Source organism: Capricornis sumatraensis, chromosome 7, assembly GCF_032405125.1.
Source record: "Capricornis sumatraensis isolate serow.1 chromosome 7, serow.2, whole genome shotgun sequence".
NCBI classification, from domain to species: Eukaryota; Metazoa; Chordata; class Mammalia; order Artiodactyla; family Bovidae; genus Capricornis; species Capricornis sumatraensis.
Genome location: NC_091075.1, coordinates 67501880 through 67525356, shown reverse-complemented (window position 1 = coordinate 67525356; position 23477 = coordinate 67501880). Strand labels below are relative to the sequence as shown.

Genomic DNA, 23477 nt, shown 5'->3' with positions numbered 1-23477 from the left:
AGGGAAGATTCAGGTTTATTTAATTCATTGTCTTGAACGTATTGACTCATTATAAATCATCCCCTTAATGGGAAGGTGTTTATAATCCAAAGAAAAAAATTACCACACTTAACTGAATCCACTCTGTTAATCTGCCTGTGTATGTACGCCTGTGTGTTTGTTGAGATTCTGAAGTATAAAATTTTAATCAAAAACACAGAAACTACACTTGGGCTAATTGAGGCAAGTTAGTTGGCTGGAGAGAAAAATGTCAGAATTTTATTAATCATTTATGAATGTTATAATATTACTACTTAAGTTTTGAGACTTCAGAATTAATATTATTATATATTGTATCACAGTCCATTATCGTAGGACAAAATTATGTTTTAAAAGTAAAGAAAATATTTTTAATGCCTGAAATAATTTCTCATTATTTAATATCTATTTTTCCATCTAAATAGACTGACAATTAATGCAGAATGTTACCTTCAGCTTCATAACTTTCCTATGGATGAACATTCATGTCCATTGGAATTTTCAAGTTGTAAGTGATAAAATCCTTGATATTTTAATAGAATTTTATAGTCTATGATCCTTTTTATTTAAAAATGTAAAATTATGTCAGATAAACCATGATTTATACAATTATCAGAAGTTTAAATTATGTTTAACTGTCTTAGATAAATTTATAAGTAACACTTATTTCTTACTTTAAAAAGTGATAATAAATGCATATTTAATATATATATCTTATTATTTACAAATATTCATTCTATCTGTATCCTTTTCCTATTTTGATTAACTGAAGGACTACTGAAGATAGATTTGTATTCAAATATTTTTACACTGCCATGGATAAAAAGTGGATTGAAATTTTATTCATCTTCCAGGAGGCCAGATTTAAGTTTATCACATTATATTTGAAAATATATTTAATTGGTCTGGTGAAGAATTTTACCACATAAATAGCAAATATTTAAGAAGACTTTAATTAGTTGGAAAAGTCAAGGAAGAAATGTTTATTTCATTCGAAAAAATGAATGAAACAAAGATAAATTTCTAGTGAGAAATAATTTAGGTACACAAACAATATTTGTTGCAAAGAAATAGCTATAATCTTTCTATAACAATATCAGCTTTATTTTATATTTATTAATATTTATTCTCACATATTTTTATAAAAATATTTTTCTACATAATATATAATTGAGCAAGTCTTTAAAACACATAAAATGCCTTTAAAAATGATATTGCCTATGTCTATGAATGATATAATTCTATTTTCCTATTTTAAAATTGATTTTTAAAGATATTTTCTAGAATTTATAGTAGATTATAAGTATTCATAAGTCTTTATCCTGCTTCTTCACTTTAAGCATTCCCATGTATCTCTTGTTGCCCTTTATTAAAGATTTTCTTGACTTTTTAAAATTTTCATCTCATTAAAATGTCCTTTTTAATTCATAATCTCATGTCTCATTACTTTGATTTTCTAGCATTGACCTCTCAATGAACAAAACAGTCAATTAACAACAAAGACTTGATTAATAGGAACATTCAAGGAGTAGCTGATACACAAATATTTGAATATATACTGTATTCTCCTCTAGATATCATCCTAAGTGCTTGGTGTGGTATCTCTTTAGCTTTGATTGTCTTTTCTGGGAATAGTCTATCCCTGTTAGTGCAATTGGGTGTCAGTAACATCAACATAATAATTATAACCATCTTTTTTTCCACACACTCTGTATGGGTCCAATAGAGAATTAAGCCTTATCCATCTAATATCTTACAACAAATATATTTAGAAGATGTCATTATAGTTCCCATTTTAAGACTCAAAATCATGAAATTTAGAGTGGTTAAGTAACTAGCTCACTGTCTTATTTGACTAAGGTCTAAATCAGCATCAGAAGCCCACCCAACTTGGATTTTCCCAAATTTCCTTAACTTGGTCCAAAATACCCTTGTGTATTTCTAGGACATGTAGCAAAAATAAAAGCATGTGTTTTTTAAAAGAATGCACTTCCATAGATAGCTATAGAGAAGGTAGATGTTTTCAACACAAATAGCTAACAAAGGTCTAGTATCCAAAACATATATAAGAATTCAGACCAAGAAAAGATAGAAAAAAAAAAAAAAGTAAAATAATGGACAATTGAATGAGCAATGATCCAAAGAATAAACTCAAAAATTTAATAAGCATGTGAAATTTGTTCTAGATTTTATTCGTATTCAGGAAAAAAAATAAAACACTCTACAGTGAAAATAAAAAAGCCTGTCCACATAAACTTTAATGAAAACATCGATCAACATGCATTTTCAAACTCTGCCTGATGAGAGATGAGGTTAATATATTCTCTATGGAAAAGAGATTGGCACTATTTCATAAAGTGGGAAGTATGTGTAATCCCCAACCCAGCTATTTTATGTCTAAGTATTTATACCAGAGAGACTTTTGCATATATGTGTTTTGTGAGACATGTATAAGTGTGGACACAGTAAAATGGATCAATAATTTTGGCACATCTTTACAACACAACAAATTTTCTTCTGCTACATAAAATAGCATGAATGATGGTTATAAATACTATATTAAAATAAATAAGATATAAAATAATACATCCAGCATGGCAAAAATCAAGCAGAGTTCAAAAAGAACCTAAACTATATTTTTCAGAACTGCTTATCAAAAATATATATAACCAAAATCATAAGGGGAGGATTATTATATAAATCAGGTCAGTGGTTACCTCTGGTTGAACAGGGAAATACGTTATTGGAGTGGATGCATGGTTTTTCTTAAATGCTAGCAAGATTTTATTTCTTGATTTAAATGTAATTAGCATGGACTATCATTATTTAATCATTAGGATTATTCTTTATACTATACTCACCAATTTTATCCAGTATTTTTCTATATTAACATATAAAAATGAGAAAGAATTTCCAAACATTTGTCTTTTAATAATGTTGGTATTGCAACAGTAACCGATTTGGATCTGCTAATATATATATTTTTAATTTTAATTTTTACCTAGATGGATACCCTAAAAATGAAATTGAGTATAAGTGGAAAAAGCCTTCTGTAGAAGTGGCTGATCCTAAATACTGGAGATTATATCAGTTTGCATTTGTAGGTTTACGGAACACAACTGAAATCTCTCACACAATCTCTGGTAAGAAAGGAACACAAATCAATGACTAATGCTAGCATCAAGTGGTATTTGTATTTAAATCTATGGCTTGAAATCCTATACTTATTTGTATTTTATAGCTAAAATATTTTTTTTTCTTCCAGGGGACTATATTATCATGACAATTTTCTTTGACTTGAGCAGACGAATGGGATATTTCACTATTCAGACATACATTCCATGTATTCTGACAGTTGTACTTTCTTGGGTATCTTTTTGGATCAATAAAGATGCAGTACCTGCCAGAACATCATTGGGTATGATGTAATCTTATGCTATAGTGTCATGCAACTTTTAATATGCTAAAAGTTCATAGTTTAATATATTAGAAATATTCCTCTAACTACAAACAAAAATGGACAGATACTCAGTGCAGTATGATGTTGAAGTGAATATATGTAAACAAGTGGGAAATAGAATTGTAAAGAGATGGAAATCTCAGAAATGTTTTTAATGGAGGTCAAGGGAAGCATAGAGGCTAAATAAGAATTAATGCATGAAAATCATACAGAATCCAAGCATCTTAAATGCGGTCAGTATTGTCAGTACTTTTTATCAAGACTTTATTTTTTAGCTGAATCACTAATAGGCAGTATTTATTGACTAGCGTGTATTTAGAAGGCTTTGAAATCCCCTGCTCTTACAATGGTACTAATGAATATTCAACTGTTCCAAAGGACAGGGACAAGAAGTTTCTGGGCTTCTGTTATCTATAAAATGTGCTATTATTCTGTGAACTTTTGAGAGTTCCCTGTATAATAACATTGATTAAAAGGGTAATTTGTAGTTATTACTTGATAAAAGAAACTTTTCCTTCCTTTCTTTGGCATTCTGTTGCAATAATCAGTGTAATCGGTAATTAGGCATAAGAAAATGTGCCTAATTACTATACATTTGTTTAAAAGAAAATGATAACCTAAACTCTTATATAGATATACAAAGATAAATTATTGATTAATTGATTACTTCCCCACATCCATATAGTACATGAATCTCACTACTGGTAAGCGTGTCTTAAAAACATAAAAAAAGTTGGCACAGTTTCTATTTTCAAAAATAAAGAGATTTTCCTGTGGTTCTATTGCAGCTGGTAAATAACTCCATTTAGTAAATAGTAAAAAAAATTTGTAAAATTCAAATCACATAAAAGTAGGAAGATAAAACAGGAAGTACCTAGTTCTGTACTTGGAACTGCAACTCCCAGAGGGTCTAAAGAGAGGTATGGATACAGCTGGGGACAATAAATTCATATCTGAATGTTGTTTCTGTAATTATTTCAAATTATTTTGTGTTACAAGGTAAATAAATTACTTTAGATTCTTTTTGTATGATACTCTAAGTATTCTTTCCTGGAAAATCCCATGGACAGAGGATCCTGTTGGGCTATAGTCCACAGAATCACAAAGAGTTGGGCAGCAGCTAAACAACAACTGAGTGTAATAAATATTATATGTTGTTTTTAAACATTATTTTCATATTTTCCCAAAGATAATTTGGATAGATTTTTTTATACCTTTAGGTTTCTACAAAGCCAAAAGCCTATGCCATAATGTGAAAGAGAATAGACAATTGTGGAATTGTATTTTTACATGAATTCATATTTTATAATGTTACCATATCAACTATAAACATAAGCCATAGTCACATCTACTTAGAAAATATATCTTAAAATTGTGGATCCTATGTACTTGGAGGAGCAAGGATATTTTAAAAATTATATATGCATACATGCCTATATACGTCACTGAATGACAGTTTCCTCAGCTCATTTATTCAACATTGCATTTTAACAAAATTTTTAAACTGCTTTATGTGAAATACGTAGTGTTCTAGGTGCTGCAGTGTTAACAGTGAACATATGTTATAAAGTGCTAATGTTCATGTTAAAACAGGAAACATTTATGTTTTAGTGGGGTATGCAGGTGATGTACACATGTATAAAGCATATAATAAAATGTCAGTGAGTAATAACAGCTATAAAGAAAAATAAAAGTAAATGGCTAGAGAATGACAAGGTATGTGGGTCGATACTCATTTGCTATGTTATCTTGTGGAGTCAGACTAGTCCTCTCTGAGGTGGCAGAGACCTAATGAAGTCTCTGTTGGATATCTGGTGTTCTAAATGTTTTCTTACGAACTCAGAGATATTTTAATAGGAAACCCACCATATTATTTTTAAGCTAAACTCTGTGATAATAAATACTAAATAAAATAGGTAAATGTCTAGAAGCTAAGTTCTACTATAGTTTTCCTTACTTCATGAAATAGATATGTGATAGTATTTTAGTCAAGTGAAATTTAATTTTATCACTGATAATGAAATCAATCTACTTTGAATGAGACATAATAATGGAAGCAAGGGTACCTTGGGAAATCTACCTTTGACCATAAGAATGTTATGATTTAATAAATTACAAAACATAATGTGCTAAGCAAGGAAGAGAGAAGAGTGGTAGTCACTGAGATTATTTCACACTTACTATATGAAAATCTTTTCATTATAATTTTGGGTTAAAATAATTGAAGCAAAAACTGTCAGGAAAAATGAGAGAAATGTAGAAAATCTACAATAATAATTGGACATTTTAGTACCCTTTCTTTTTCATTTACAGAATAACTACATGGAAAAATCAATTAAGATGTATAAAATTTAAATGAAATTATCAACCTACTTTACCTGATTGATATTTATAAAACACTGTACCTAACTACAGAATACACAGAATGTTCAAACGCATACAAAACATTAACCAAGGTATCAACAGCATTCAAAAGCCTAAAATTTTCCAGAATATATTTTCTGAACAAAATGAAAGTAAATGAAAATTAATAAAACTTTTCATAGGTTAATAGTTGCCTGATTTATTTGGAATTTTTAAAAATGATCTTTTAGATAACCCCTGGGTTAAATAAGGGAAATTAGAAAACATTTCAAATTGAATTTTAGTAAGAAATTAGCATATAAATGTTTGTAAAATGCAGCTAAAGCCTTGCTTAGAGGGGGAAATTATAGATTTGAAATCTAGTATTAGAAGGGAAGAAAGATCTTACATCTACTTTAAACCCAAGTGAAGTAAGTACATTTTTTATAAATATATTAAACAAAATATATTACATTTCTGTGTCAATTTTTTAGCTGAGGGACACAGATGAGTTAAGAAACTTCCCTGAGGTCACAGAATTAATAGGTGAGAATGTCAGAATTTGAACTTGTCTCCATAACTTCCAATCCATCATAACTGTATCAACCTTAATTTTTTTCAATCCTAAGTGATAACAAAAATAAAAAGATGGGCATATGAAAGAAATTATTTTTAAGATGTATTTTAATGTAGACATGAAGGGAAAAGTTGGCTATTAACTTCATCATACAAAAGAGGTGCTATTTTTTTTCAACTCAGATATTGCCAGTCTGTAAATAGCTGGCCAAATTAAGATTCATCTGGTATTATATCAGTACTTCTTAGAGAGAAAACAATTCCACTAATGGTGCTCTGTTTCATGAGACAAAGAATGAGAATTGAGGTAGTTTAGATAAGAAGAGGTAGAGCCTGTGCATCTGTAAGGGGGACTAAAATGAGCAGTGGTGAGAACCACAAGAAGGCCATGGATAAAGAGAAATAGACAGCCTCAGGGATCCACACACAGGGCTTGGGTCCAGGGGGACATCCTCATTTTATATGTTGAGTTCTTCAAAATATGATTTGCTCTTGTCTTTTAAAAAGAGTCGCTTGATATCATTTGCCTGTATTCTTTACTGAGACTAAAAAATGGGTTTAATACAAGTTATAAAAATGTTATGGCAGTTTGGATTAATTTTAACTGTGTGTGACAGGAAACCTTAAATCACTGCAGATTAAATTAGACAGGGGTCTAATGTGGCTTCTGATGGTCTGGCCATCATTTTCCAGCAGAAATCAATTGAGAAAGAGGAAAAGAAAGGCATTTCCTATCTCGCTAATGTCTAAGGACATCTTTTGGTCTTTGTTTACACCCTTGGCTTGATTCTTCTTGGCTACATTTCAGCCTGTGGCCACACATAGCTAAAGGAAGCTGGCAAATAAATGTGTACTTCCAGGCAGGCACAGGCCAGCTAAAAATTGAATAGTCTCTTATTCTGGAAGAAGGCAAGGACAGGTATGGGGAGTTACCTACTTGCAGTCCAGAGAATTTACATGATTAAAAGTTATACAGAGAACACCCTGAACACAATGCAGCTACGGTTACCAGATTTTTTTCCCCTGTAAATCATGAATAAGCATATTCTTTTGTTTCCATGGTTTATGTATGCAAACAATATTGCCATATCAAATGGAAGAATAAAAATGGTCTAAGATCATTTTCATCATCTATTTTTCTTCCGTCCCTCCACAGGTATCACCACAGTGCTGACTATGACAACTCTGAGTACAATTGCCAGGAAGTCCTTACCTAAGGTTTCTTACGTGACTGCGATGGATCTCTTTGTTTCTGTTTGTTTCATTTTTGTTTTTGCAGCTTTGATGGAGTATGGCACCTTGCATTATTTTACCAGCAACAAAAAAGTTAAGACTACTAGAGAAAAAAAGCCCAAAATCAAGACCTCGGTATGTTAAAAAAAAAAAAAAAAATTATCTCTATAAACAACAACTTACTGTTGGAGATACTCTTTTGAGTTTTCATGTTATATTTTCTTAGACTGATATAAATGCTAGAGGTACCCTGACAAAAGATAAAAAATAATAAAATGAAACTGAGTACCTAATATTTCCCACTACCAGAAGTACAGTTATATTTTTTCCCTAGAAAGTACTTTTGAATCACCTCTGCAAAGAGTGGTTATTATGCTGTGAAGTTTTCCGTAAGTAGTAAATTCTTTGCCCTAGAAAACTCCTCGTTTAAGCTCTCTGTTTGAATCTATTTTTGTGATAGAATTTTAATTTCTAATATGGTTGTCCCACAAACCTAATTTTTAGAGATTAATATCCCTCTTTAATGTTGGTATTCAACTGTGTTTGAAAGATGCAGCTTTCTATGTCATAGAAAAGATATCTGTTTGGCTTTTGTACCGATACAGTTGTACTCTCTTACTCCCCCTTCCTAGGCATATGTCTACCTTAACTTATAAAACATCAGGTTGGTAAATTAGAATTAATTCTACTGACTCTAAAATACTTAAGTATTGGATGACACTATAATTTCTTTTTATAATGGCATTATAACAACCTTAAAGTAATACTTAACTTTTACTGAGTGTACCAGGAACTCCTCTATTTTACATGCATGATTTCATTTATGCTCATAGGCACCTATTAAATACTTTGCACAAGGACAACCTTAGAAAGTGAAGAATCCAAGACTCAAGCCCAGGTTGTTTTTGGTGCCAGAGGTCAAGCTTGTAACCCTTCCTTTATGTTGTCTGTTCTTAAAAGATTCTGAAAAATAAGACACTTCATTGCTAATTTCACTAAATGTTCTCCAAGCAGATTTGTTCCATAATAACAATATACTTGAAAACTATATAAAACAATTATGCATGAGTGGCAAGCTTGTAAACTTACCATACGTGCGTGTGTGCTAAGTCGCTTCAGTGGTGTCTGCCCCTTTGCAACCCTATGGACTGTAGCCAGCCAGGCTTCTCTGTCCATAGGATTCTCCAGGCAAGAATACTGGAGTGGGGATCTTCCTCCAGGGTATCTTCCTGACCCAGGGATTGAACCGGTGTCTCTTGTTTCTCATGCTTTGGTGGACGGGTTCTTTACCACTAGCAACACCTGGGAAGCCCAAACCTACCATAGCAGATACATAACGAAGCATGGGATTTTTCAGGTTATGTGCTAAATTTGTAAGTTCTAGGATATAATGATTTTTCTCCTGTCCCTCATTTTTCATCAGTTTTTTAATATAATTTTTCCATACTTTAAAATTATATTATGTTGTACTCCAAGGACCAAAGCCTTATGTATTTGCTTCCAGATTTCCACAGTATTCCAAGGAATAAGAACACATTGTTGGTGGTACATGTTTCAGAATTTACGTGGTAGAATTAGCCTGTGATTCTCTCAAGTTAATGTTATTTTAGCTTATTAATAAGATTTAGTGTGGTCTCTGAACGGACAAAGCATCAGGAGGCAATGATTTCAAGTTTAATACCCATTTGCTATTTTTTTAAGTAATGAAAAACACAGGTTTTCTACTTTCTTCCTGTACTCCAAGCCAAGCATCCTCTCTGGATTTTCCATTTCATCATTTACTCATCCACAGCTGTGTTCAGTTACTACCTTGACAATTTTATTTCTGAACAGTGAATAAATGAGTGTATGAATAAATAAGGGTGTGAATGAGAATGTTTAAAATAAAAATAATTGACATTATAGAATAACAATGTACAGTCTCACATGGATTCTAGAATTTCATTCTAAGAATATGTGATATAGATACTAATATTGTCTAAGGCTATTGTAGGACTACAGATAATCAGTTTGACTCCAGGTCATGTGCTCTCAACCACCTTACCAGATGCCTCACTCAGGAAGCTGAAACACTGGAGTGCAAGCTTTAAAATTATGATGTTCATATAATTGTTCATTCATCACATATTTATTAAGGACACCCAGGTTCTAGGTACTGTTCTAGAATAGCTATTTAAGAAAAAAATTATCTATATGTTTAATATTTACAATATATCACCAAGCCCTAGAAGCAAAATACTAAAGCTGAAAAAGTAAGGAATAAAAAATAAATGAGTGCTTAAAAGCACTAAATTATAAATATTGAAAAGTTAAACATTTAATTGACTACCTAGAGAAGAAATATATTTAGAGCTATCTAAAATAAAACTCTATAGTATCTTCTTTCTGTTCAGTTACATGCTTCATTAGCTCTTTCAATACTGACACTTTAAGTGAAAAACTGGATCACTAATCAAAGCTGACTCCCTGCCTAGTTCAGTGTTCAACCATATGGTCTCGCTAATCAGGTAAATCAGAACACAGTCTTATGAAGAATAGATAGCTGTTTGTTGTTGTCTCAAAATGTTCTATTTAAGGGCTTTGTGGAATCTGTGTTTTTCTTCTGTTCCAGCCAGGAGAATCAAATGCAAGCCTAGACCCAGAAGTCTTGCAGCACATTCCCTTTACACCTGTTTCAGTAGTTTGTGAGTTTATCTTCCTTTCTCATTCTCTATGTCTCTGTTCTGCCAACACTCTACTTTATTTTATAGGCCCCAAATTGTGAATAGTTTAAAACCAAGCATTTCCTTTCCCTCACCAAATTATTTATGGCAATGGGCCACGACCAAAGATTTTGCCTGGAGTCATTGAAAGGTCAATGTGTCTATTTAAATGATACTTAAGGGTGTTCTTGAGATCTCTTTGACTGCTTAGCTGAGAATCCCTGAAAAGTTCAATTTATTTTACTTAGGAAGAGATGATGCATGCATAAGTACTGGGTTGCTTCAGTTGTGTCCAACTCTTTGCAACCCTATGGACTGTAGCTGTCCAGGCTCCTCTGTCCATGGACTCTCCAGGCAAGAATATTGGAGTGGGTTGCCATGCCCTCTTCCAGGAGAAAGAGATGATACTTGAATACAATAGATTTTTAGCTTCAATGACCGCTCTAAGAAAAATACAATTTAATAAAAATGTTTTCTGCCTTATTCTCCATGTGGTATTATACAGTGGACCTCTTCTCTGTTTCTCTTACTGCATCCCCCACCTTCATTCCTTCCTTCCTCCTATCATTTCATCCTTCCTTTTGTCCTTCTATCATTTTCTTATGTCTGTATTTTATTTTTTTCTTCTTTATCTTTTATTGTGAATGTCAGTGCCATTTTGACTTGGTCTTTATTACCATAGCTGAGAAAAGAAGAGACGCTAAAGGAAAAGGAAAAAAGGAAAGATATACCCATTTGAATGCAGAGTTCCAGAGAATAGCAAGGAGAGATTAGAAAGCCTTTCTTAATAATCAATGCAAAGAAATAGAGGAAAACAATAGAATGGGAAAGACTAGAGATCTCTTCAAGAAAATTAGAGCTACCGAGGGAACATTTCATGCAAAGATGGGCTCAATAAAGGACAGAAATGGCATGTACCTACCAGAAGAAGATATTAAGAAGAGGTGACAATAATACACGAAAGAATTACTCAGAAAAGATCTTCAAGACCCAGATAACCATGATGGTGTGATCACTCACCTAGAGCCAGACATCCTAGAATGCGAAGTCAAATGGGCTTTGGGAAGCATCACTATGAAGAAAGCTAGTGGATATGATGGAATTCCAGTTGAGCTATTTCAAATCCTAAAATGATGCTCTGAAAGTGCTGCACTCAATATGCCAACAAATTTGGAAAATTCAGCAGTGATCACAAGACTGGAAAAGGTCAGTTTTCATTCCAGTCCCAAAGAAGGGCAATACCAAAGAATGTTCAAACTACTGCATGATTGCACTCATCTCACTTGCTAGCAAACTAGTGCTCAAAATTCTCCAAGCCAGGCTTCAACAGTACATGAACCCAACTTCCAGATGTTCAAGCTGATTTTAGAAAAGTCAGAGGAACCAGAGATCAAATTGCCAACATCCATTGGGTCATTGAAAAAGCAAGAGAATTCCAAAGAAACATCTACTTTTGCTTTATTGACTATACCAAAGCCTTTGACTGTGTCCATCACAACAAACTGGAAAATTCTTAAAGAGATAGGAGTACCAGACCACCTGAACTGCCTCCTGAGAAATCTGTATGCAAGTCAAGAAGCAATAGTTAGAACTGGACATGAAACCACAGACTGGTTCCAAATCAGGAAAGGAGTACATCAAGGTTGTATATTGTCACCCTTCTTATTTAATTTATATGTGGAATACATCATGCAAAATGCTGGGCTGGATGAAAAACAAGCAGGAATCAAGATCACCGAAGAAATATCAATAATCTCAGATAGGCTAATGACACTATCCTTATGTCAGAAAGTGAAGAGGAACTAAAGAGCCTCTTGGTGAAAGAGCGAAGTGAAAAAGCTGGCTTAAAACTCAACATTCAGAAAACTAAGATCATGACATCCAGTCTCATCACTCCATGGCAAATAGATGGGGAAACAATGGAAACCGTGGGAGACTTTATTTTTTTGGGCATAATCACTGCAGATGGTGACTGCAGCCGTGAAATTAAAAGACACTTGCTCATGGAAGAAAATCTATGGCGAACCTAGACAGCATATTAAAAAGCAGATACATTACTCTGCTGACAAAGGTCTGTCTGGTCAATGCTATGGTTTTTCCAGTAGTCATGTATGGATGGGAGAGTTGGACTATAAAGAAAGCTGAGCACCAGAGAATTGATGCTTTGTAACTATTGTGTTGACTCTTGACAGTCCCTTGGACTGAAAAGAGATGCAACCAGTTACTCCTAGGGGAAATCAGTCCTGAATATTTTTTGAAAGGACTGTTGAAGCTGAAACTCCAATACTTTGGCCACCTGATGCGAAGAACTGAATCATTTGAAAAGACCCTGATGCTGAGAAAAATTGGAGGCAGGAGGAGAAGGGGACAACAAAGCATGAGATGGTTGGATGGCATCACTGACTGGATGAACATGAGTATGAGCAAGGTCTCGGAGCTGGTGATGGTAGGGAAGCCTGGCCTGCTGTAGTCCCTGGAGTCACAAAGAGTTATACAGGACTGAGCATCTGAACTGAATATATATTAATAGGATTTTATTTCTATTCATTGAGAATATGATTCAGGTATGTTTGTATCAATATCTATTTTCAGTTAAATCTAGTATACTAAATATATTGAATTATAAATTCAAGATCCCCTATGAAAGAGGTAAAGATATCAGAAAAGCAATAGTAATAAACAATCCAAATAAAGAGTCATTCATTTTAAAACTCAAATATTCAGCCGTTTGATGATAAAAAATACCAGAAAACTATTCTATACCTATATTAGGAGCCTGGGAAGGAAATGACAGTCCACTCCAGTGTTCTTGCCTGGAGAATTCCAGGGACGGGGGAACCTGGTGGGCTGCTGTCTATGGGGTCGCACAGAGTCGGACATGACTGAAGTGACTTAGCAGCAGCAGCAGCATAGCCGTTTGAGGATGGAGCCTTCTTATTTGTAATCTCTCAGTTGGTGGAAATGTTAAATGTTTGAAGTTTATTTCACCAACAGTGGACAAGATGGGCTTCCCTAGTGGCTCTGAAGTAAGATTTTCGCTGCTGTGCAGGAAACCCAAGTTAGATCCCTGGGTCAGGAAGATCCTCTGGAGAAGGGAATGGTTGGTTACCCACTTCAGTATTCTTGCCTGGAGCATGCCATGGACAGAGAAGCCTTGTGGGCTACAGTCCATGGAGTTGCATAGCATTGGACATGACTGAGTGACTAAGAATGGACAAGACACTATGAAGAGAATAATGACAGAATGTGTTCTCTGCTTTCAGGGCTCTGTAAAGCTAGTTGTGGAAAAATGAAATAAAAGTATAAACAGAAGATAAGAAATACAGTACAAATAACAGTCCAATGTAAAAATCAAAAGTAAACAAAGGCACTGTAAGGAAGGAGAAGTTAGATAACTGGTTTCAAATACCTTTTCAGCCCCCAAATATTTTCTATGACAGATATAAATTAAGCATGTTTGAAGATGTTTTCGATCAAATAGAGATAGTCACCACAGAGTCTGAACTAAGTGGGCTGTCCCATGCACAGAAGGAGTCTTGAGACATTATATAATATAGTTTGTGAAACACGAACAAGCACATAGTGTTGAGAAGAGGCTATACCATTGTGAGTGACAGTGCAGTGGGTGGGCTTCTCTCATTCCACTGTAAATAATTTATTTAAAATGTATGTAAACTAATTCTTCCAAGTGGGAATTTGATAGAGAAAATGACATAGAAACCATGACATCATTGGAGTAGTTCTCTGAAGAATAAATTGCAGTTTTCAGGAAAACAAATTAGCAAGAACATTTGAGAGAAGGAACCATGTAATTCAGGTTGAGGTTTACATGTAAGAATAAAAAGTAGACTGGTGTATTTCTCAAGCTGTTTGTCTAATGCAATAACTACTAGCTAGGTTGATTTAAATTAACTAAAATCAACCAAAAATGTAACATTTAAATCTTAGTAGCAGTCGTCACATTTCAAGTGGTTAATAGCCACATGTAACTAGTAGAAACTTCTGGATAATGCTGGTTTAAAAATACAAATCTTAGGAAGGAAATTAAGGCAAGTTGAGAACAGAAAAGTTGTTTATTGCCAAGATGTTGAAGTTTCATCACAATGTTAAGAAATTCAGATTTTGCCCTGTCAGCACTGATAAACTATGAATGTTTTCAAAGATGGCATATTTGTTTCTATATTTTTGAAAGACAATTATAAGTAGCATTGAATACTTTTGAATTACAAAAGAAGCAAGGAGATAAAGACTACTGCCAAAGTTCAAGATATAATATATTACTGAGAATGTAACTAGAATATAAGAGTGGAAATACAGTGTGAAAGGTATATTTGTGTGTGCGTATTTGTTTTGGCCACAGTACCCAACCCACAGCCCATTCTTCAGCTAATACATATCATATCTTTATGAATAAGCAATCCTCTACCTTTTAGAGCACAAAATAATGAAAAGCTGTATCAATACACAGTTTCACCAATTATAAACTTTCTTTCCTATAATGGTATTTGGCAAAGCTCCCAGGAATGATTATTTGATATTGGTGAAATCTGAAATACAGTAAGAAACTTACTTTTGTATGATTGAAACAAATGAACAAATCAAATAATATATAAATGTACAAGTGAAAATACAATTCTCTGCTTATCAGCCTTGGTCCCAACCCTCAGAATTAGGTTTATTTGTTTTTTTAACTTTCTATTTTTTTACTTTCCTCTGATAATTACTTACATTAACTTCTATATTCTTGAAGTACCAAGATTGATAACTTAGAATGACAAAAATCTACCTCATATCTATTTTAACACTAATATAGTTTCATAATATTTGAAATTTTGACTGATAATTAACTAAGTATACTCATCTATAACTTTTTGATGAAAAATTAATAGTAGTGATACTAGTCAATATTTTATAATATCAATAACATGACCTAATAATGTCTACAATGTCTGTTAATTGCTAATGCTGAATATTGTTAATGGTAGTAGTATGTGATCTGAGTAGTAAGTATTGGCCTTGATGCTTAAAGTATATTTTGTATATTAACTATATGATTAAACTATAAGTAATAGAGTATTTAGTATATAACCAGATACATATGTATCTTTAATAGAATGGAATTGATTTCTCAAAATGTTAAGTTTAGCTATATTCTTAGTGGTTTTTTTGAAATAACAAAAAGATGGTATATTCTCAAAACTACATCATTTGAAGTAGAAGAAAATTCTATTTGATTGTTGTTTTCTTTATATTATTTAAACAGGTCTATTTTATTTTCTCAATGTTTGTTATTTTGGGTGGACATCAGGATCTTTATTTGAGACATTATAAGGTAGGCTATGCAGTTGTACTTTAGATAAATAAAGTTTGTAATGTTTATATTTTTCCAATTCATATTTCAGTGGTTCAAGATTACAAATTTGTATATCACAAATATTTTATTTTACTGATACTATATCAACTCTTTAATTATTTTTCTTAGCACATACAAAATTTACTTCAAGTCACGTTCATCATTCAATGAAGTATAGTTTCAGTTTATGGTTAGTGGCATTTTGAGGGAGATAGCAGGAAACTAGAAAACCATCAATCTAAAGTGTCCTTGCAATAGATGTTCTCCATGATTTTGGCCACCAGGGATTGATTCATATTTTAAGTGAAACATTTGCAAGTTTTCCTCTATTTTTGTGTACCTTTATGTTTGATCATCCTTCTCAAACAAAATTGATATCTTCCAACAAACACACTATCTCCATTTATGGCAGTTCTGAGTGATAAAGGGAATGTGTTTTATGTCTTATAGCCTTGAAATTGCATACTAACAATATTATATTTTAACCACTTTCACTCTGATTAACATTGGAGCATATGCTATTTAAGTATCAAGTGATAAGAAAATTAATACAAATTTATCTCAATTTTGTACATGTTAGTACTCCACTAAAATTTAGGAGTCTAGTCAAGTAAACCCGAGTATCAGTCTCAGAAGATCATCGTTAACATATAATAATATATTGCCTCTGTTTTTCATGATACGTGTGTACAGGTTCAGTCACACTTTTGTTTATTTTTAGGGCATTGTTTATCTTTGAGCTGCACAATTTGTTTCTAATATGGATAGTATACCTTGTGTGATGGATTTATCTTTTTAAAACATCATTAACTGTGATTATTTGCTTTTTGCATCTACTGAATGTTTAATATTTATTGGTTCAGATTCTCTGTTTATTTTAGAAATAAAGTGGGTTTGAATATAGGTCCAAATGTTTTTAAATTCTCATTTTTGTGCTTGATTTTCTAAATCTTTCTCATACAGTGTTTAATTTTCATAGTTTTGAGATTTATTTCAGAATTTAGGATGAAAAACTTTTATAAATATTTTCATTAGAATTTAAAATCATGATAAAACAATTATTATAATTTCAGCATTGTATTCAGTGTTTACAAAATAAAACCATTGATTATATTATATTATGAGATTCACATCTAAAATAACCCCTGAAATATGTGGATGTCCTGAAGAATAAGGGTTACTAAAGATGGCAATTTTCATTCATAATTTACTTGCCATTTTATTTAAGCGTTCATTAATGTAATTCTTCCTCAGTTATGGGGAGGACTGGAATGAGACAAATTTTGGTAGAATGAGCAAAATTTTGAATATCAGTTGTTTCCAAGCTGTTTTTAACTCCTGCATGTTCTTTCTCCCAAACACAAAGCTTCATGCTTATCCACAACTCCAGACCTCAAATATTTTTTATTCATTTACACCTTCTTAAAATTTTCTGCTTTACAAAATCATATATTAACAATCTTGTATTTTAACCACTTTCACTCTGATTGATTAACATTGGAACATATACTATTTAGGTATTAAGTGATAAGAAAATTAATATAAACTTGTCAATCTTTATTATTTGTTCTCATTATGACTAAAATATAATACAGAATATAACCAAGCAAACCAACTGATGTTTATAGTATTGTAAATGTTTTACTGTAAAATATCATAGAAAATATAGTTTATCCTCATTTTAGAATTAGATTCATGGTCAACAATAATTTAGTAGATCATCCTTTTAAAGGTATAAAAATATATTTCATTTTTTAGTGTCTTTTTCCTTCAAAATCTTTGGAATATAAAATAATATTTGTATCGTACTCTTGCCTGGAAAATCCCATGGACGGCAGAGCCTGGTAGGCTGCAGTCCATGGGGTTGCGAAGAGTCAGACACGACTGAGCAACTTCCCTTCACTTTTCACTTTCATGCATTGGAGAAGGAAATGGCAACCCACTCCAGTGTTCTTGCCTGGAGAATCCCAGGGATAGGGGAGCCTGGTGGGCTGCGTCTATGGGGCCACACAGAGTCAGACACAACTGAAGTGACTTAGCAGCAGCAGCATACTACAAAGTAAATTATAGCCTAAAAAAGATGTTAGGATTGAATATTTGTTTGATTTTTGAAAAATGCAATTTTTTTTTTTTTACTGCATATCACTCCTAGAGTTTGCCTTGCAGGGACAAATTGATCTTTTTTATGCTATTTTCTCCTCAACATTCATTTATTATCTTACTCAGATGTCCTCTGGACTCCATCCTGGATCCACTCTGATTCCAATGAATAGCCTTTCTCTGCCACAAGGAGAAGATGATTATGGCTACCAGTGTTTGGAGGGCAAAGATTGTGCCAGCTTCTTCTGTTGCTTTGAAGACTGCAGAACAGGATCATGGAGGGAAGGGAGGATACACATACGCATTGCCAAAATTGATTCCTATTCGCGAATATTTTTCCCAACAGCTTTTGCCCTGTTCAATCTGGTTTATTGGGTTGGCTATCTTTACTTATAAATCCTACTTACTAGGAAAAATGAAAAAGAAGTCTGACTAAATCCAACATAGTCTACTGTCCTTCAATATTGCATGAAGTTTGAATTCAAAATGCAGAGAAACCAATGGTTTAAATGTGAATAGTTATTTTACCTATTTTATGGCTTTCATAGGTCAATAAAGTAGCAGCTTTCAGTTAAATGTACTTTATATAAAACAGATTATTGCAAAATTCAGCCTACTAAAATAGTATTGTATATTTGTACTTTAATTTTTTTTTTATTTTTGCATATATCCTGTTAGGATTTTGAATTTATGAGTTCAAAGACGGAATAATTTATTACAAATTTTATTTAAATTTAACCAATTGTTTGTAATGGTAGCCTAATCTAATGCCTAATACTATGTAATCTGTTTTTGCCTAGAAAATATTGTTAATTTGATTTTTTTTTTCTTTTTCTTTTTATGCTTTGTTTGGAATAGAACTAGTTGAAAACATTAAACCATGATTTCATTGGGTTGATTTCTAAGAAGCTTTACTCCTCCAAACAAATTGATTTAAAATTTTTTTATTTTTTAAAGAAGAAAAAGCCAGTTTTTAGCTTACCTTTAATCTAGTTCATTTCCTGATGAAATATTTAGGTTTGGTGGCTTGCAAACTAGGATGGAAACTATCAAAGACACTTAAATACAAGGTGAAAAGAAATGAAAAATATTACATTTAACCATTTTTTTCTCTGTTTCATAGCATTAATGAAGAACAAAGAGAAAAATACTGAAATGTTTAGATCTACCAAGCTTAAAATTAAATGACTTTTTCTTAACCTTCTACAAAAGTGTTATATTCCTTAAATTAACAACAACAACAAACATTGAGGAATAGGGCTTGTATTTACTCATGTGGCTAAAGAATATTATCCAGCAAATTGATTTGAAATTCAATTTGAGGATATTGTCTTAAGTACACGCTATTAACATTTTTCAGACCAGTAATAGTCTGGAAACACAGTTTCAGGCCTGTGTTGCATATTGTCTTTTCCAGTTCCTAAATTTCAACTTGGTCAGCTTTATGAGTTTGTTATAAATTGTAATGACATTTTCTTTTTTAGAGAATATGAGCAAGCACAGAAATTATATTAAAGGTGAAATTCTGTTAGAGGTACCTCTAATGAAAATGAGTGTATGGAACTCTTGATTCTGAGAGACAGGAACAAAAATAATCTTACTATAGTTTAGAGCCTGTTGGTTAATAGTTTCCAAATGTCTGTTTTGTTAAAAGGCAAGTTAAACTCAGGCTTTAATTATTATATTCCTATAACTAGTTTGGCATATCAATTATTTATAAGAACTCCCTATTCATTCACCATCACCTAATCATTTGGAAAATCACCAGGGTGATCTTGAGGGTAGCCTTTAAAAATTGTTTCCATTGTCAACAGCAACTATCAGGACAAAGAGTTTTATGGTCCTGACCCATCTTATGGTATGTGGAGGAAGCTGTCCCTTGTGCACTTGACACCACGTGGTTAGTGAATACATGAGTATGCTCTGGCATGGTATTACTTAGGTTTTTAGAATATATAGGGGTTTTTTCAGTCTAGTATATTTCATTTTGTATCAACAACCTACATCTGAATTTTTTCACTTTGCTTATAAATCTTGGGGAAGAGTAATAATGAATTAGGTGATATTGCCCAAATATCCACCGACACTGCTTTTTTTGAATGGAAAGCCAAATTAAACTTTGGCCATGTATATATTCACTCACAAAGTGCTTATGCTTTCATTTTTATAACATGCATATTGACGGATATTCTTAAAGTAAACATTCATTTAAAAATAAATGAAAAATGAAGTATCAAGGAAGAATAAATCATTTCACTAAAATGTATCATAGGTATTTCCATGTTTTAACCTCCGGCCTGCTCATTATCATGGGGCAGTTTTAATTCTGGTATTCTTTCAAGTCTATCTGAGCATGACCATACTTCAAAATTCTTAAAAATTAATTTGAACAACTTTGCTTTTCTCGCTGTGTTGCATTAACTCAACTTTACTATTAACAATTTCACATTGTGAATAAGAGAAAATAAAATATGATAAAAGTTAGATAAAAATATGACATGTTTTTCTACATACATTCACTGTATATACCATTAAGACATGTGATTTGTTTTCAAAGCCAGTGGTATTCTGAACAGTCCAATTTAAACATGCAGATCAGAAGAGGAAGTGTGTACAAATTTTATTCTTTCTAAAAATGAGAGTGAAAAGATGCAATTAGATTATTTTTACAAGAAATCAAATAGATCTTACTTTAAAAGGAAATGCAGTCTAATCCCTGTTTCTCTCTTCTTTCAAGTATTAGTTTTATTATCTTAAGAAAAAATTCTTAAAAAAAAAATTCCTCTTCTTTCTCCAGGTGAGTTACATCTTTATTTTATTGGATTCACTGGTACTTGTGTTTTCTGACTGTTTAAATATACACCAAATAGCATACACCAAAAAAAAAAAAAAGAAAAAAAGATATAGATAGAGAAAGGATAATTGGACCAGAGGGACTTAAAATAATTTGGAGAAGTGTTAATTCACATAGCACTATCCTCTAAATATGTTACTAGGATCTAGAAGTATTGAAAAGGAAAATCGTGACTAGCATGATTTTATTCTCTTGGATTTATGAATGCATGAAACTATTTTATCTATTTTTGAATTGCATAGACTTAATTGAAATAAAATTCCTAAAATTTCAAGTCATTTCTGAAAAAAAAAAAAAAAGAACTTAGATTTTCTGAGAATTCATTAGGGAAAGAGCATAATTCAAGAGTAAATCTAGCCTCATAGAAGGTGTTAATGTAAGCAGAAATTAGACAATTCATTGGATACATTATATTTTAAAGATATAGATTTCATTAAGGAGTTTTTAAAACTTATTAACTTTAGGTTAAAGTACAATAAATATGGGGAGAAGGAAATGGCAACGCACTCCAGTATTCTTGCCAGGAGAATCCCAGGGATGGCGGAGCCTGGTGGGCTGCCGTCTATGGGGTCGCACAAAGTTGGACGCGACTGAAGCAACTTAGCAGCAGCAGCAGCAGCAGCAGGTGGCTTAGATGGTTAAGAATCTGCCTGCAATGAGGTAGACTCAGGTTCATTCCTCATTGCAGGCAGGGGTTGGGAAGACCCCCTGGATAAGGGAATAGCTTCAGTATTTCAGTATACTGAAATATACTGAACACACTTCAGTATTCTTGCCTGGAGTATTCCATGGACATAGGAAACTGGTGGCCTATGGTTGATGGGGTCACAGAGTCAGACACGACTGAGCGACTAACATTTCACTTTTCACAATAAATGTGGGTAAATATAGAAACAACCCCCAGGGTTTTTTCCCCCTTTAATGTGTTCCCATATTCTGATAGGAAATTTAATCATAAAATTATCTTAGATTTCAGCTTAATAACAAGACCCATATTGAGAGCTATATCCTTTCCAAGGATTCAAAATTAAAAATGATTGACAGAGCTCCCACATCAAGGGCCCATAACTGTAAGATGTGAAATTGTATTTCAAGTCAAGTGTGTTGTGAAGAAAAGCATCTTGTACTTTGATTATGCAAGAGATTTAGATCAGATGATATGTTTGAGTTTAAAATTTAAAGTGATTACCAATAACTGAATAAATGCATAATAAATAAATAAACACATGTATAAAATCATCGGTTTATTTTTTTGTTGCTCAGTCCTTCAATCATGTCTGATGCTTTATGACCCCATCAACTGTAGCCCACCAGGCTCCTCTGTCCATGAGATTTTTCAGGCAAGAATACTGGAACAGGTTGTCATTTCTTCCTCCAGGAGATCTGTCTGATTCAGGGACCATAACTGTGCCCCTTGTGTCTCCTGCATTGTCAGGCAGATTCTTTACCACTGAACCTGGGAAGTCTCCAAAGTTTTATACCAGTGCCTATTTTCACTCTTGAAAAATTCAGCAAGATACCACATTTGCAATTATAATATTTCATTGATCTTAGTGCTGGAGTTTAAGTGAAGTGGTTTCATAGACCATTAATGATTTAGCATTTGTCCCAAGAATAACATTTTGAAAATAATTTCTAACCAATCTATTTTTCTTTACATCATCAAATTTATGTAACTCCCTTTGTCACACCCAACAAAGTCCAGACTTACTTGTTACTGTTTCTGTTGGTCATCATTGTTTTTGCTGCTGGAGAGCCCTTGACAAAGCATAGTAAACTTTACCATAGTAAAGGCCATTTACTTTACTTTTACTTTACCATAGTAAAGTCCATTCCCAACCTTCGAACAAAATTTTCTAAATGTTGTTTCCAGACACTCTTGACCACACTGCTTTAGTCAATATAAGGTCAGGTCTGCTTTTCTTGTGTTTTCATTTTGAAAATAACCTAACTTAATTCAAATATTTATTCAGCACTTCCTATGTATAAGGTAATGAGGTACAAGAGGGAATCTAAAAATTAACTTTCCTTAGGAAAATTGTCATATCATTGGAAGATGAGTTATACAATCTAAGGGAAGGAGGGTAACTCTGAGACAGTTTCTTGGAGAATATGTGCTTAGAAATGGGAGTTTGAGAATATAATATGTCAATAGCTGAGGTTAATAGAGAACACATTTTCCAGTTGAGTAAACATCTTGAATAAAGAAGCAGAATCAAATAAAAGCTTGCTTTTATTTGAGTACAAATAAAAGTTCATTTTAATTGAAGGTTAAAATTCATACAGGGACAAGCAAAGATGAGACTAGATAGATAGGTCTAACCCCATAATAGAGAGGCAAGAATACACATTTCAGAGGGCTGGGTGATACAAGCCTGGCGTGCTGCAGTCTACGGGGTCGCAAAGAGTCAGACATGACTGAGTTACTGAACTGAACTGGGTGATACCAATTCTTGAAGAGTTTATGATGTTATGTGAATACAGAAGCATTATTAACATCACAAAAGTTTCATCCTACTGGTATGTGATGCTTAGAATAAGAAAAACCAGTTAGGAAGCGTCTACTATAATACATGGAAGGAGAGAGAATGAAGGTCAGTATGCTAGGAATAGAAGTTCAGTGGAGTAGGAGGAAAGATGGATCCTGAAATAAAAGGAAAAAAAAAAAATGGCAAACAAGAAGCTGTGATTAACAGACAATATTAACTAAGTGACATGCTGTGGGTAGGAAAGGGGATCCTGTATTTCATAGTAGGTATGAGTGTAAACTGAAAGTAAAACATTACAAGGTAATTTTGGATGTATTATGATCTTGTTGTAACATTTTAATCAAATGCT

General features: G+C 32.7%; 1 protein-coding gene across 2 annotated transcripts in view; it reads left to right on the top strand.

Moving 5' to 3' along the window:
- GABRG1 (gamma-aminobutyric acid type A receptor subunit gamma1) overlaps window positions 1–18181 on the top strand; it is an 83703-nt gene extending 65522 nt beyond the window's left edge. The window contains exons 2-8 of one of the 2 annotated variants that reach the window (XM_068975159.1): window positions 444–526; window positions 3024–3161; window positions 3284–3436; window positions 7554–7723; window positions 11030–11065; window positions 17104–17143; window positions 17925–18181. In XM_068975159.1, coding sequence (XP_068831260.1) covers window positions 444–526; window positions 3024–3161; window positions 3284–3436; window positions 7554–7723; window positions 11030–11065; window positions 17104–17143; window positions 17925–18181 — 877 coding nt within the window. Of the gene's footprint in view, window positions 1–443; window positions 527–3023; window positions 3162–3283; window positions 3437–7553; window positions 7766–11029; window positions 11066–17103; window positions 17144–17911 lie in introns of both variants that reach the window. The other variant, XM_068975158.1, reaches the window with a different exon arrangement.
- The last annotated feature ends 5296 nt before the right edge of the window (window positions 18182–23477 follow it).